Source organism: Polyodon spathula, chromosome 5, assembly GCF_017654505.1.
Source record: "Polyodon spathula isolate WHYD16114869_AA chromosome 5, ASM1765450v1, whole genome shotgun sequence".
Classification (NCBI taxonomy): domain Eukaryota; kingdom Metazoa; phylum Chordata; class Actinopteri; order Acipenseriformes; family Polyodontidae; genus Polyodon; species Polyodon spathula.
In genome coordinates, this window is record NC_054538.1 from 20,477,153 (window position 1) to 20,492,982 (window position 15,830).

Genomic DNA, 15,830 nt, shown 5'->3' on the forward strand with positions numbered 1-15,830 from the left:
ACCAAACTGTAAGGATGTGATCAATAAAATCAATGACCTGATTAATTTTGTAAGCGCATCTCCAAAATGATTAGCAATATTTAAAAATCTGAAACAATCTGATACACACAACCTGCAACCATTTGCATCCACTAGATGGACACTGCATGCAGCAAGCTTAAAATGGATTTTGTTCAAGACTGGAGACGTTTTCCTGCGTATTTCATGCTGCATCTGCTTTTGAAGTTATTCTTTCATGTTGATGCTGCAAATACAGCCAGTACTCTGAGCCTCCAGCAAGAATATTTAGTTATTAAACATTTGAAAACCACCATTCAGTGTCTGAGGAGCAGTTTCGATACATTCTGGTCAAACATAAAAGAACTGGCAAATAATTTGAGCATTGTAGGAGCAGTCCTGCCCCGGGAGTGCGGACTACCAAAAGGGTAAGAATCAGGTCATTGTGAGCAACACACATTTAACACTGTGAAGATTTCTACAGGTGCCAATATTTTGAAGTTTTTGATAATGCATTGTCTGGCTTGAATGAGAGATTTGACCAAGAAATTCATTTGTAGGGGGTTAGAAAATATATCAAGAACTTCTACCGTAATTATACATAGGCAGAAATCCTGCATTTATTCATTTTATTTTATTTTATATTGTTTTAATATTAAAAGTATGTTATAGTTATAAAGTGCATTAATATAATTGCCTATTTTGTTCTCGTTTCAGTCACCCCCCCTTTTGATGTATAGTGGCACGAGCTGACAGCAATGTTACATTTAAAGTAACTCCAAGCATCCATGTAAATTAATTGATCTCCTGGGATGTAGAAAATTACTTTGTCAGTGTCATCTGGGAGAAACAAGTTTTGTATGTGCTATGCCCCCTCCTCCCATAACAATATCGCAAAACCCCTGAGTTATAACATCACTATCTATCATCATACAATTTAAAGCAGTCAGAATGAAACTTTGCACCAAATTGTTGTCACATCAGTGGAACTAGAAAGAAGATAAGCAGGTCTCACAGCACTATTTTGTGCAATGGCAGGCTGTAGCAACTACCTGAAGGATATTATGGGGACCGTCACTCATCAGTGAATCACTGGTATGGCCATTGCAACCTTCGCTAGTTGTTCCCTATCCTGATCACAATATCCCCAATGCAGGTGGCTTTGTCATCTGCTACTGTACCCAACAAAACCTCTTTACCTTATTATTGTTTATTTACATAGTAATTACTAAGAATATGCATGTGTTCTTGCACATAATTACAATGTTATTAGGCATAGTTACAATGTACTTAATGTGTAAATCCTTTTTCACCACATATGTAAGCGCATTATTGTATCAGAAAAGGGTTAGGGTTATTAAGTACATTGTAACTATGCATAGTAACACTATAATTATTCATAAGTATGCATGTATTTACTTAGTAACTACTATGTAAATCCACATTTAAATTAAAGACACTTATTGTAAAGTGTTACCCAGCCTCTTATTGCTTTGAAAGGAAGATGGTTCAGGGGAAAAGAAACCAGTTGTTTTTTTTTTTTATTTACACATTGAACATTTGGAAACTATGAGGAATTTCAAAAGGAATAAAAAATAAATAAATAAATAAGGGTTGCTTATCTTTAAATAAAATCATGATATTGGACAATGTGTGACAAACACTGGCAACTGACCTATACCGCCACTTGAGCCAGCAAGGGCTTTAGAAATGAAATTGCTGGAAATAATTGAAAAGAGCTGAAAGCAGCTGTCAGTTTTAGTTTGGGGTTGAACAGAGTGGATCTTCAGTTCATCAAACATTACATCGCAAAGTTCAGCTGCTTTTACCAAATTCAATCAATATCCTCTAATGACATGAGCGTCTGTCATTGCCATGAAACATACAAGCTCCAGTTCTACCTCTCTTTTTTCTTTTTTCACTCTGGGAAATTGTCCTATTTCCTAATGCTGCGTTACAATCTTCACAACTGTTTTTAAAAGAGGATTTCCATGATGTGAATGATAATCCAGCACAACAGTAAGCATGCCTTCACTTATGAGTATGGTTAGGGGACTGTGGCAGAGCAAAGCTCTGCCCTTTTTAAATTGGCAGGGATGGGGTTAATTTCTCCTACCTGCCTGGGTTTATTATGTTCAGGTGGCTGGGGTTGATTAGTTGATTAGGTTAATTAACGGTCAATCAACGCCCAGCCACCTGACATAAAAGGAGGCCTCTGCTTCTCATCTGGGAGGAGGGAGCTGAGGAGGCAGGTTGGCTTTGTTTGTTTGTTTGTTTGTTTGTTTGTTTGTTTGTTTGTTTGTTTTTGTTTGTTTGTTTTTGTTTGTTTGTTTGGTTGTTGGTTGTCTGGCTGGCTGGCTGGCTGGCTGGCTGGCTGTCTAAATTTTTCTAACTCCAGTGAAGGCATTGCCCAGCCTGGAAATCTTTATTTTTGTAAGTTTTGCTTTTTTTGTTTGGTTATTTGTTTAAACATCACCATTTTGCCCTTGTGTCTTTTTATTTTGTGTTTATTTATAATAAAAGTATATTTTTTTTGAACTGCAGTCTGTCTCTGTGCCTCTATCCACTCACCAGCCTGCCACAGGGACGGTTACTTTTTAAGTGTTGTGAATTAAAAGGAACGTGCATTGATGTCACCACTCAAACTAAAACAGTGCTTTAAAAAGAAAGAAAAAAAGCCAAACAAATGTGTAGGAGCAAATTAGAATGTTTGAAAGGGTCTCACTAAAATATTTTTTTGTTTGGGAATATTTCTCTCTCTCTCTCTCTCTCTCTCTCTCTCATGTCCATTGGTCTGTTTATTTCTGTCTGTCTCTAGACAGTATTTAGGGTACCTGATTACACTCCTATCTCTGCCTGCCTGCATCCACACCTGTTGATTTCTGGATAACTTTCTGCACATCCTGTGGAATCATTTATGACATCTAAACTAAATCTAAATAGGAACTTGGTGTACTGAATATATATATATATATATATATATATATATATATATATATATATATATATATATATATATATATATATATATATTAATGGGTGTTACAGTAGGTGCTGCTTTATTGCCACTATCGCTAATTCCCAGCCAAAACATACACAAAAACCCACCTCTGTTATAATTCTTTGGAATCAGTGGTTTCCTTATTCTGGTCACTCGTCTAAATGAAAGTACACATACAGAAGGTGACTGGCATAGATAAGAGAGTGGGACAGAGAACATTTTAGGCTTGAGTGGACAGTGATTAATGAATTTTTTTATTGGTTTCATTGCCAATTGGATTGTTTATTGCTTTCTGTTCCATTTGAATGCAATATGAAATTTAATCAGGTCAAAAAGAATTGTATCGGTAACAACATATTTTATAAACGTTGGTTTAACCCTTTTAGTCCCGCATTATTTTTGCAAAGCGGAAGGAGCTCCTTTATTGAGTGTGCATGTGTGGCAGGCTGAAAGTACGGGTGTGTGTTGGTATGTGGGGAGGGGGAATATTGGGTTGACTGAGAGGGGGTTACATTTCTCCTTGTCAAAACACGTGAGAATGTGATTTGAATGCCACAGGTATAGGTGTTCACGGGTGTTAGAGGATTAGTAGAAAGAATGTTGGTGATAGAGGTGGAGGTTCACGTTTGTGTTCCATTCTGTGTTGTGCTATTCTGCATTTGTTTTTGTAAACCCTTTTGTTTTTGGCATTTATTTTGTTAATAGGGATGAGTATAACCATGGCGGTTGTAGTGTTAGGTGATAAATTGTGCGATTTCTTGAATGGAAAAATGGTGCAGGGGTAGTATTTGTTGTGACGGACAAACACAAAGTTATTATAATCACATAAGTGGCAATCACCACTATAAAAAGTCTCATGCCGAACGTCCTCTTCGCAAGACTTTGTCTTCTGCCTTCCTCCTCCCTGATTCAGACTTAGTCCAGTTCATGTAACATCAGCAGGCCGACTCCCCTCCATTAACAACGTTGCAGCGATACCACCTAGTGGAGGGACAAAAATAGAAGAGGGACAGCCCTTGGTCACCCAGTCTCTTCCACCCCATCCTTTGGCTCTAGCTCTTCAACAACTTCCCACTCAACACCCAATTTCCCCCAGCTCGCATACAATGTTAGATGGTCAAGGGTGTGGGGCGGTTTCTCTGTAATCGCCTTACTTAGACCAGGCCCAGCAACACTGTATTTACCTGCGGGGTGGGAGTGGGGTTAATGAGGGTCAGCCTGTGTGACGCTGGTCTCCTCTGTCTGGGTTCCCCCTCTCTCTCTCCAGCTGGTATCTGCTTTCCCCAGGCACTGTGTTGTCAACAGAAGGAGGGGGCAAATGGGGCTCATGCTGCCTCTCACCAACCAAAACAACAAAATCAATGCCAGCATTAATATAAATCCTTATTGTCACTTCCATAGTCTATAGGTGAACCAATATTTTATAAAAGTAGTTAACTACTAAAACAATAGTTTTACTTTCCTTGTACTACCATGTTTTTTTCTTTCGCTCTTGTGCTGTATTATCCAGGTTGCAGCTTGTGTCTTGTGCCTGGTGCCTGGTGCCTGGTACCTGGCTCCTGATCTTCCTCACGATCTCCGTACTCTGTTACTTCTGGTTCCAAGAATCTTTATATTCTGGTCAATTAGTGTCAATGGAAACAGTCAATCCACTACTGGGGATTTTGGCTCTGATGAAATAGGGCTAATTCCAATGACTGTTTCCCAAGCATTTGAACGGCAATACTAAACCGTGATAACAAATTAATTACATAGTACACGATCAATTTAAGTACATAAAATTCAACCGAAATGCCATTTACCCCACATACTTGTGTTAGTCATTTTGTGACATAAATATTAACTACATATGAAAGCAATACATTAGTTGTCTAGAATTGATCTTTTCTGTTAGCACTAATTATTTTCTAAGGTGAATAAATATAATAATATGAATACGCCAGCAGACTCAATATTTGACTAAATATGAGTCAGGCTTTGTTTAAAAAAAAAAAAAACAGAAATTCTTCCAGTAAACTTGATCGAATCCCGGTAGGTCAATTCAGTCCATTAATTAAGTCTTTAATCATTACTTGTCTTCTTCTTCAGTGATGATCCCAGGTAGTGAAGTTCTTTTTATTTTAAGACCTCTAAAGAATCTTTGAGGTTGTTTTTCCAATTGTAATGTAATCACCGCCTCGATGGTACCTGAAGCTGATAGTTCAGTTGTTAATGCAGCTCATTCTCTCTCTCTGACTGTTAAGGTTATTAATTATTGTGTGTGTCCTGGATGTTATTAAAGCTGTTTGCTGAAGATGTTACTCCAAGCTCCCTTTCTGTTCCTGACATTCATTTATATGAACATTTGTTGGCTGATTTTAGCAGCAGCCAGTTCAAGATATTACAGCCAGCTCTTCTCTTTTGTCTGACTGACTAAAACAAAACTCACTGAAAATAAAGACAGCCTCTCTCCTACCATTCATGTTTTTTTTCTTCAGACCTACAATATATCTCGTTACAATAATAACGATATTGAATTAACAGCTCCACTGCACCTGAGAATGTAAGGTAGTCAACCTCTGGCTTCAACTTTATCAGTGTAGCTATGGTTACCGAGCCAGTCTCAACTCCTGTCTCATTTTCTTATAACAATTTTTCTAAATCAGTACAATTATAAATATGTTTAAAACACAAAGGGGCTTATCTCTCTGGTTGTCATAGAGACTAGGCCAGCTGGCCTCTAGACAGATGCTGGATTTTATTAACCTGTGTTATGTTCCTACAGGCTACATAGTGCATAATTCAAATAAATCATTACCCTTGAAAAACAATATTCAAACTGGGCAGGGTGATATTTTTGAACAGTATAAAAAAAAAAATTTAAGAAATTTTTTTTAAAAAAGTTAAAAACAAATGTCAAAAACGACATTCCTTTGAAGACAAAGCCATAAGTACATCTTTCATTTTTTTCCCCCTGAAGATAGCACTTTCACAGTTTGCTGTGCTTTGTGTCACTTTGTAAAAGGCCATTGTCTAACCCAATTTCTTTGTGATACAGCAGCTCCCTGGAGGGTTAGCGCTGCCTCGTCCCTTCATGCATCCCGCTAGCTGTTTGGCTCCCCATGTAGATTTGCAAAGACAGGTAGCTTTAATGTTCCCATTCATTTTCCTGTGGGTAATCGATGAAGGCTCAGGGTTACAGCTAATGTGATTTATGAATCCTATTTCCACTGTTATGCTTCATATACAAATTGTCTTTGGTGATGTAAATTCACCCATCTTTTCGCACATTGCTGACTTGTATGCTGTATACAAAACTGATGTAATCTATTTACATTTACATCCAGGGACTTTTTCGTTCCATGGGTCCGTAGATCACACATTTGGAACGCCAACACATCAATTTTTTTTTATTTTTCCAGACAAGGCTGCCTGGACAGCCCTCAGAATGTTTCATTACTTCCAGTTTTAATTACATCCATTTACATGGAGGAGGTGGAACAATGAGAGCCAGCTGTAATAAAAGTCTTGTGCTTCTGCAAATTGCTTAAGACGGAGAGGAATCTGCTTTATACACGAGGGTCCATCTGACCTAAATTATCCTTGTCTCAACCACAACTTGCAACTTTCTTTTCACAGTACGAACCTAATGCTTTATTTTCAAAAGCAACAGTCTAGACACTAATACCTCACTAATATTTGTTTGTATGTATGTATTGAGAACCCATTCTTGAATTGTTCAGACCTGAACCACTCTGGATGGCTGACATAGTGATAATCAAATATGAAACCTCTTATTCTTGCCCTGTACTGTTTCCTTATAATACTGGATTGGGAAAATGTAATTAAGTATTGGGATTGGATGTGGCAAATGTAATAAATGTTAAGGCTGGATGAAAGAGTTTGGTATGACTATCATTGCATATTGTTGCATTAAATATCTGTCTTATACAATTCAATGAAAACAGACAGGATTAAAGTATCTTAATGAGTATTCTACAGTGTTCTCTTCTGCTTGTGTTTTTTTTTTTCTGTGCAAGTAGATTAAAATCAATTAACAAATTATAATGAGGCCTGCGTTAATGATCAAACAGTGCCAGTTCTTAAAGAGCATCTTGAAATATTCCAGTTATCTAAACGAATGTATTCTTCTTGTTGTTTAGATTTGTACTGGTGTTTTTAAAACACAGATGTTTGAAGTGCCCCTGTGGTGTCAACACAGCTCTCAAACAAGTACAGCTGGTACACCTGAGTACATCAATTAACCTACATTCACCAAGTCCCTGGTGAATGTAGACAAAAACAGTATTTCTGCTGTATTTCTTACATCTGCTAGGGGCACACCTGCAACCGACAGGTTAATGCTTGCAGTTGAGATATAACATGACTATGAGTACCACAGAATGGGGCATTACAATAATCCATTTTAGAAGATACAAAAGCAATGAAATTACTGAGAACATTGCTTTCCTGAGGGAGGTGGTAGGAATTGACCAAGCCCTCCAGCCCTTCCATACCAAAGGAAGACCTTGAATCAACATGCAACTTTCTTGGCTGGTCATAAACATTCTTCTTGGCTCCTGAACCCACAACAACCACCACTCTTTCCATACCTGGTATAACTCATCGTTTTTAGTGTCTATTCTTTTCCGATAAGTACAGTATGTAGAATGACATAATTATCTTCCAAGAAGCAAAAGGAAGAGGGACTATAGACTTTTTTGTTGTAGCCAGTCCCCAAAGCCTGCTACTGGAACAGAAAAGAACAGTGCTGGGCATGGTTTTGGATCAAAGCAACTTCAAGTCCCAACTGGGACCTGATGTACTTGATCCAAATCCTAGCTTGAAAAGGAATTGCCTTGAACGCTCCTAGCTAAGACTGCAGCTGGTGAGCTGGCAGCCCAGAGAGAAGTGTGATTGTATCTCCGTCTGCGATTTACACTCATCTAGCAGTGCCATTTGTTCTGTGATCCCCACTTACCTGTGGCAGGAGAGCTCCGAGGTGAGTGGCTTTCTCCGAGGTTGGAGTAGATTAACAACTGATCTCTGTCCGCTTGGGAACGGTGGGTCATAAAACAAGCTGAGTCATTAAATAAAAATTGATAAGCTGTACATACATTTGTTGTTAATATTTCACCTGCAAGCTTGAATCAACTGCTATTACAAGGCAACGGCAATGTTTAATCTCTAAAACAAAAATAAATTACATAATTCCGTAAGTAAATAGTTAAATTAATTAACTGGTAAAATAGTTACTTCTGTGTGGTGTTAACAGAAAACATGGGTCTTCGCGGGCAACTCAAATAATCAATTTGTGAGTAAAGACAGAAACAATAAGGACTATTGTCCCACTTTGTTTGTCCTCCCTCACTCATTGATTATTTAAGCTCCTTGTCATCTAATTAATTTACCCACAGTAGTTCTCAGGGGGAAAGCTGTAACGGTTTCACTTTCCTGTCCTTAAGCTGGTCAGAGTTTCATCCAGCCCCTCTGGAAAGAAAGAAAAGAGAATTGAGGCTAAAGCTTTCTTCTTCCTGGGTTGATTTATCTCCTTACCAAAGTAACCCAATCAGAAGTTCCAAATGTGTTAATTGGCTTTCTTTACATACACTAGAGGGCAGGATGAGATGAGACAAATTGAAATCCTCCTATTGATATGATTAAGTATTTGCAGAATTGTGTTTTTAATGTTAATTTTTTAAACATAAATATATAAAATAAAAATGACTAATGTTGATTAAATATCTATGTATCTCTTTGAGAGCTGTATCCATGAATACCATTTTAATAAACAGAAAATAGAAAGCATACCATGACTGCAGTGCCAGAGCCAGTAATCTTTCGATCACTTATGTCTGCCACAATATAGGCTCAATAAATAATATTTAGAATATGGGAATTCTGGGGAATGATACATTAAGTCATATTTTATTCCAAATGACAGAGGGTCGCTACGGCATACTACAAATTCTTTACAATGTAATTGTGATTTTCTTCATAGTGTAACATTTTTAAGAATCTCATAATTAAATGTTGATTTAACTGTATGTGGTGCTAAATAACAGTAAATAAAAAGTAAAAATATTATTTTAAGTTCACAGGTGCTGCTAGATTTATCATAAGAATGTAGTCACCAAAGAGTGGGATTAGAATCTAAACTGGGACATTTTTGTGTGCAATGTTTTTTTTTCTGATTTCTTGAACAAATATGTGCTAATTAGATTTCTTTTCACAGTGCTAGCCAGTCAGAGCAGATTGTGTGTCTCCCCCGCCTCTATCCTCCCCTCTTTCTCTCTCTCTCCCTCTCTCCGTGGCCCACTCACTCATCTGATTCACTGCTTTCTGTCACACAATCAATGCTAAAGCTCCAACAGATTCAAAGTGCCTCACCCTGACTGCCTTACAGCTGGACTGCTGTGCAATACTGAACCCAGCTTTACCAGCCTCAGTGCTCACAGTGGGGTTTCTTTTTCTTTTCTTTTTTCTTTTTTTTTTTTTTTTTGCTGCTTAGCTAGATTAAAAAACTGACTGTTTTCTCCAAAGGAGGTGAAAAAAAATCAAATTATTCCAAAGAAGAAGAAAGAAGAAGAACAACACAAACAGCAGCTATAAAATTGGATAACAAGAATGAGAGAGAAGGAAAAAGTTTAAAATGCTGTAGCTAGATTATAACTCTCAGCAGCTGGGTAAGTAGACTGAGGATATCTTCACATGGGGAGGAAGCAGCTGAAGAAGCTACAGACACTCCAGCCACAGGACTGAAAGGGGGACAGAACAGCTAAGCAAGAAAGTGCAGCGTCGGACTTCCAGTTTCAATTCACTGCTCTTTTTCCTTCTGAAATGCTGTGCAGGGCTCAGAAATTCTAGCTTTTATTTAAATTGCATGGTCATGCTGGTAACAGCTGTAGGTGAATAGAAATTACTTTGGTGATGATTGCCAAGAGGGGCTTCTCCTCTGCGAGCTGCTGAGAGATTTGCATTTACAAAATAACCACAAAGCTGTACCAAGGAAAACTATGCCTGCAGCGTTATCAGCATTGAAAGGATCAAATCCCTCTACTGCCATGGGTAGCTGCCCCATGCTGTCATAGCTGTGTAGACTTTGAAATAAGAAAAGTGCAGATTGATTCTTTATGTAAGATTTGACATCTAACAACTTTTTTAAAATTTTATTTACACTGTTCTGCAATGTACCAGAGCAGTTGAGTGAGTTTGGTTGTTATTCGACAGTGCGATACGAAAAACTTCTAAATTATAATTTAAAGGCTTCTTCAAAAGATTTTCCCGGAGCTGCAGCCTGCATTTAAAGTGGATTACATCTGAGTGAAGCTGTTTTTTTTTTTTTTCGACTGTAGTTTTCTAGTTACTACTGCTTATGTGCTGTATTCCGATGGATTAAAAAGCCAACCTAAATGAATTTCTCTTCCTGCAATTTTGTAGCCTGTTAATGGATTACAACTGCTTGCTGTCTCAGCTCAACCTTTTCTAAAAAGTTATTATGGTAACACTTATTAAATTAGAAAATTGTGAGTACTGAATGGGGTGATTTTTATTTTTACTGCTTCTATTTTGGCTCACTTGTTATACATTCCATAATGTTAATGGCAAAATATCAACAACATTTCTGAAAATAGAGAAAAAAAATCCTTGCTCTGATGTTTAAAATAAATGTATTCGGAAGACTAACCTTGATAGATAAATAGTAGTCTTCAATGGTTTATGCTGGAGTGTCTACTGTACAAATGTAACCAGCCAAAAGTGCATAATCTAACATCCAGCAAATCTTTTATTGTTGTTGTTGTTGTTGTTGTTGTTGTTGTTGTTGTTGTTGTTGTTGTTACACATTTCTACAGGCACTGTGTGCTGTATAGTCAAGCAGGAGGTGGGAACCAAACATGACTGCAACAATCACAAAAACTAAAATTTAACCACTGAACACAGTGGCCCGTTGACCATTCTTTCTGTTCACCTCTCAGTGGCGTTTCCTTTCAGAATGGTACCACCCCCACCAGCTAATAAGCCCCATGTGTGCCTCTCCACTATCCTCATTATGAGCAGCATGGCGCTAGTGGATGCTTATCTTGTAGAGCAGAACCAAGGGCCACGGAAGATAGGCATCTGCATCATGGTAATGGTGGGGGATCTCTGCTTCCTAATTATCCTTCGTTACATGGCAGTGTGGGTGGGAGCAGAGGTCAGGACAGCAAAAAGAGGTTACGCCATGATCTTGTGGTTCCTCTACATCTTTGTGTTGGAGATCAAAGTCTACTTCATCTACCAGAACTACAAGGCAGACAGGAAGAGCCTTGACACTATTGCACGGAAAGCCTTGACGCTACTGCTGTCTATCTGCATCCCTGCCCTGTATGTACTCCTGGCGGCAGTTGACCACATGGAGTACGTAAGAGCCTTCAAGAAGAAGGAGGAGCTGAGGAACCGACTCTTTTGGGTGGTGGTGGACTTGTTGGATGTTTTGGATATTCAAGCCAATTTGTGGGAGCCACAGAAAAAAGGACTCCCCCTATGGGCCGAAGGACTGATGTTCTTTTACTGTTATATTTTGTTACTGATCCTTCCCTGCTTGTCTCTGAGTGAGATAAGCATGCAGGGGATCAACATAGTGCCGCACAGGATGATGTTGTACCCCATACTGAGCCTGGTCACCATAAACATCATCACCATCTTCATCCGAGGGGGGAACTTGATCTTTTTCCGGGATGCAAGAGTGTCAGGAATCCTCATGGGAAAGAACTTCTTGGCTATCATACTAAAGACCTGTAGTTTTGTACAGTATAGAAAACAGTTGCAAAGGGCCCCTCCTGGGCTGGCAATCGAACTTCAGAAGAACTCTGTACCCCACAACCAAGCAATACCGTCCCGGCCTAGGGTGGTTGTACAAAATCAGAGGGCCTTGCCAGAGGTGACTGGATGTGAGAACACATGACACATGGTTTAAAAAAATAAGGTTAATAAATACAGAGAATGCATTGTTGGATTCTGGGAATAAACAGACACCGTTGATTGGGGGGGGGAGTAGGTGACACAAGGTATTTTTCAAACATGCAGTGCAGAGTACATTTTTTATGTGGTACGTGGTACATTATGGCATCAAGCAAAGTGACAATGGTGGTGTTGTTGTGTAAAATGTTTCTTTCATGGCATTTTCTGTTATGTGTGAACGGAAGGTCAAAAATCATTATTGATGTTGCAAAAGTAGGCTCTGATGTGTTGTATGCCTTGAAATTACGTTCTTTGAACTATAAAAGGTTTTATGGTGTAAAATGATTTTTTTTTATGTCATTCATTCATAACTTATTGTGTATTAATGTGATGAGAGTCCTTGCACTTTCATATATTAATAAAGAAAGAGTCAATTCATGTCTGTAAAACACACAATTATAGAATTTGCATTAATACTGAAATAAACTATTGTATAATGTAGTGCAGTGCCATATTGTATGACCTAAAACTAATTTCACCATTGAAGGCAAACATTTTTCACAGAGCTTCTCCAAGCATTTATTTACAGACAACCTTTTCAATATATCACAAAAATGACTGAACAAAAACGCCAGTTGGGGAAGAAATGCATCTGTAATAATCAGTCTGCTATATTGTACATGTACTGCACATTGTCATAATTCAAAACATGGAAACCTACAGGAGACTATAACATATACAATACAGGGTTCTTGAGGCTAGAATATTTCAACACTGTACATAAACTAACTACTTACTTGCTTAGTACATGTAAACTTTCTAATTGTACATTGTAATTCTCAAGTCATATTAAATGGAGTAATTATATGATTAATGAGCTGCTTCTTCTCACTGACTCCCATAAAATTTTGCCCGGGAGATTTTAATGTTGTCATAATAAGTGGAGAATGAATTAGCAGGAGTGATAAAGCTGGTTGTAATTTTAAAAAGAGTTGTGACACCCCTTATAACAGTTAAACATGGTAATTCTGCACAGTAATTTTACAGTTTTCCCCTGCTTTTCCCATTGTTATACTGAGCATTTACTATAGTTTACCATGGTTTGCCATGTCTTTTAATATGTCTTACCATACCACTCTCAGCTGTACAATACTTACCTATGCTTTTGCTGTGGGGAAATTGTAATTGTTATGTTTTTATTAATCTAAAGAAACACCCATGGGTCAAGCCTTTGTTGTTAAAAAACAGACATCAGATACCTAATGTTATACAGTTATTTTATAACAACAAAAATGAGTGGACCTGGCTTACATTTTCTCTTTGATGACACTATTTCAGACTTTTAGCTACATTACATAATATGCTTTCTGTTAGTGGAAAATCCCATGAATAATCATAGAATTAAAAACAATCTACCCTGAACCAAATGAGAATTGTGCAACACAAACAAAATAATAAGAACATATGAAATAATGTTACCTTCATTGATGTTGAAATACTCTGCAGTTCCCTTGATTCATACCTTTTAGTACCTACTGTGTTTTATTAATTGATCCTGTGATCCACCCTGTATTTTCAAGGCATTTTGTAATAAGCTTTATTTTAGAAAACAAAAACATTCTCGCTCTCTCTCTCTCTCTCTCTCTCTCTCTCTCTCTCTCTCTCTCTCTCTCTATATATAGAGATTATAGAGATATTATATATATTATATATATATCTTCTATACATTTGTGTGTGTATATGTGTGGTATAAAAAGTGTCTTCTGACTAAAAAAAGTAAATTTTTCATGATAAATGTGTTATAAGTTCATTGAATTAAACGTAATTAGACGAAGGTACATTTGCATAATTATTCTGGGTGCCTGAAGTCAAATCCTAAGTTCTACTTCCAGTTATGTTTTTACTATCATTAAGACTTCGTTACTAAAACCTTGATCGTCTTAAAAGCTGAACTTTAGACTCAAAATGTTGAGTTTTTAATCTTTTTTTTTTTTTTAACCTTTTGTGTTTGGTGCTAAGAAATCAGAAACTGAAATATTATGACAGCATGATGTTTTGCTTCAATTCACAAGGAAAGACAACATTTTTTAAAAAATGTTAAAAAGTATAATAATTCATATTAATTATTATATATATTATATATTATACTTATATATATAGAATATATATGATATATATATGATATATAATATATAGAAACTGAATGTTCAATGATCAAGGATCAGAATGTAAAGAAACCAAAACCGCTGACTGCTGGGCGAGTAGCCAGAGTTGGGGTTTGTGTAGCAGTGAAAAAGACTGTTCAGGGAATGTAGATCCCACTAATGTGTAGTGAGCGAGGTGTATAAAGCGGGACCTCCATGCATTAGAAGTTTTTGTACAGTGTTTAGTTTGCTTTTTGTTTTTTGCTTTTTGTACCGCCTGGGAACGCTTGTTCGTTACCATCCGGAGATGCTTGTTTGTTCGCCACCCCCCTGCCGACTCTGGAAACGGCGGCTGGAGCAGGCGTCCTCCGAAACGTGCTCCTGCCAATCCATCATTTTTTGCACTGCGGATCCACAGCGATGCCAACAGACCTATAGTGGCAGAGGACAACACAGATCTGGTGGCTCCACTACAGAACCACAGGCACCCTATCAGCCACAAGGGTTGCTGATGCCCGGTGAGCCATGGATTCCTCTGCCTATCTAAGCCCTCCCTACTCGGGCAGTGCTCGGCCAATTTTGCACCACCCCCTAGGAACTCCGGGTCATGGTCGGCTGTATTCAAACTTGCAATCTCCAGGCTATAGGGCACATCCTGCACTCCCTGCGGAGCGCTTTTACTGGATGCACCACTCGCGAGCTCTGACTTTTGGGATTTTAAGGGGGGGAGGTGTCCGTTAAGACCTTGTGTGCTACACACAAGGGTGGTGATGGGGAGGGGGGTGTGTGTGTGTGTCACAAGGTACCCGGTATTATTTGTGTATTATTAGTATTATTGTTATTGTTTAATGTATTTGTATTATTTTTATAGTTAAATGTAGTTTGGCAGGGACAATGTTTCTTTCTCACCTCTGCCAAAATACCTCTGTGAGAATGCATGGTTGGCAGTGTGTCAGGCCATGAACATGAAGAGGGGTTTTGGTGTGACTGCATTGTTAATAGTGTGTGTTTATTGTAATTATTGTAAATGATTAGTGAAGTACCTGACACTCCTAGGGGAGCCTGCCTGCTGTGTGTGATAATCAGCAAATAGGTGTGTTCCAGCGGACGTCAGGTATAAAGAGGTCATGTTTCTTCACCTCAGGGCTGCTGCAAAGCCAAAGAGAATGTGCTGAACACCGTCCACGCTACCGCGACAAAGAGAGCTTTAAACCTTGCTATGATCCTGTGATCGCGAGAAGATTAGTTCAAGGATTGTAGATCCCACCAGTGTATAGTGAGCGAGGTGTATAAAGCAGGACCTCCATGCATTAGAGAGTAGCGCCTACCGTTGTCACAGCACCTTTTCCCCTCACGTTACAATGAAACAAATCCTGCTGTGAACTCCACTCCCTGCTGTAATGAAACAAATCCTGCTGACTTACAAAATTAAGCAGGGGAGAGGAAATAAGTCTATAGATCATCTGAGACTTGGCACAGAGACAGTCAGCTAACACATCGCTATTGCTAAGTGCTGTGCTAATTGTTTAATTCCCATTGATTTTCTTTGTTTGCTTGTTTGGCATTCTGACCTTGTGGCATTTTCTATCAGTATCGACCACGTTAGGAAAAAAATCAATAAAATAAAATAATAATAATAATAATAATAATAATAATAATAATAATAATAATAATAATAATAATAATAATGAATGGTCAATTTTGGGTCTCAAATTAGAGGTGGTATTTTACGATGAAGAAAATATAAATATAATATTATCTCATTTAAA

At 38.0% G+C, this 15,830-nt stretch overlaps 1 protein-coding gene across 1 annotated transcript; it reads left to right on the plus strand.

Moving 5' to 3' along the window:
• Positions 1 to 10,118: 10,118 nt before the first annotated feature.
• Positions 10,119 to 12,212, plus strand: LOC121315256 (transmembrane protein 121-like). The gene has a single exon (XM_041249301.1). The coding sequence runs from the start codon at positions 10,971 to 10,973 to the stop codon at positions 11,919 to 11,921; it is 951 nt and encodes a 316-aa protein (XP_041105235.1). The 5' UTR covers positions 10,119 to 10,970; the 3' UTR covers positions 11,922 to 12,212.
• The last annotated feature ends 3,618 nt before the right edge of the window (positions 12,213 to 15,830 follow it).

Coding starts and splice junctions, on each gene's coding strand:
- LOC121315256 (XM_041249301.1), top strand. CDS start 10,971: ATGGTACCACCCCCACCAGCTAATAAGCCCCATGTGTGCCTCTCCACT.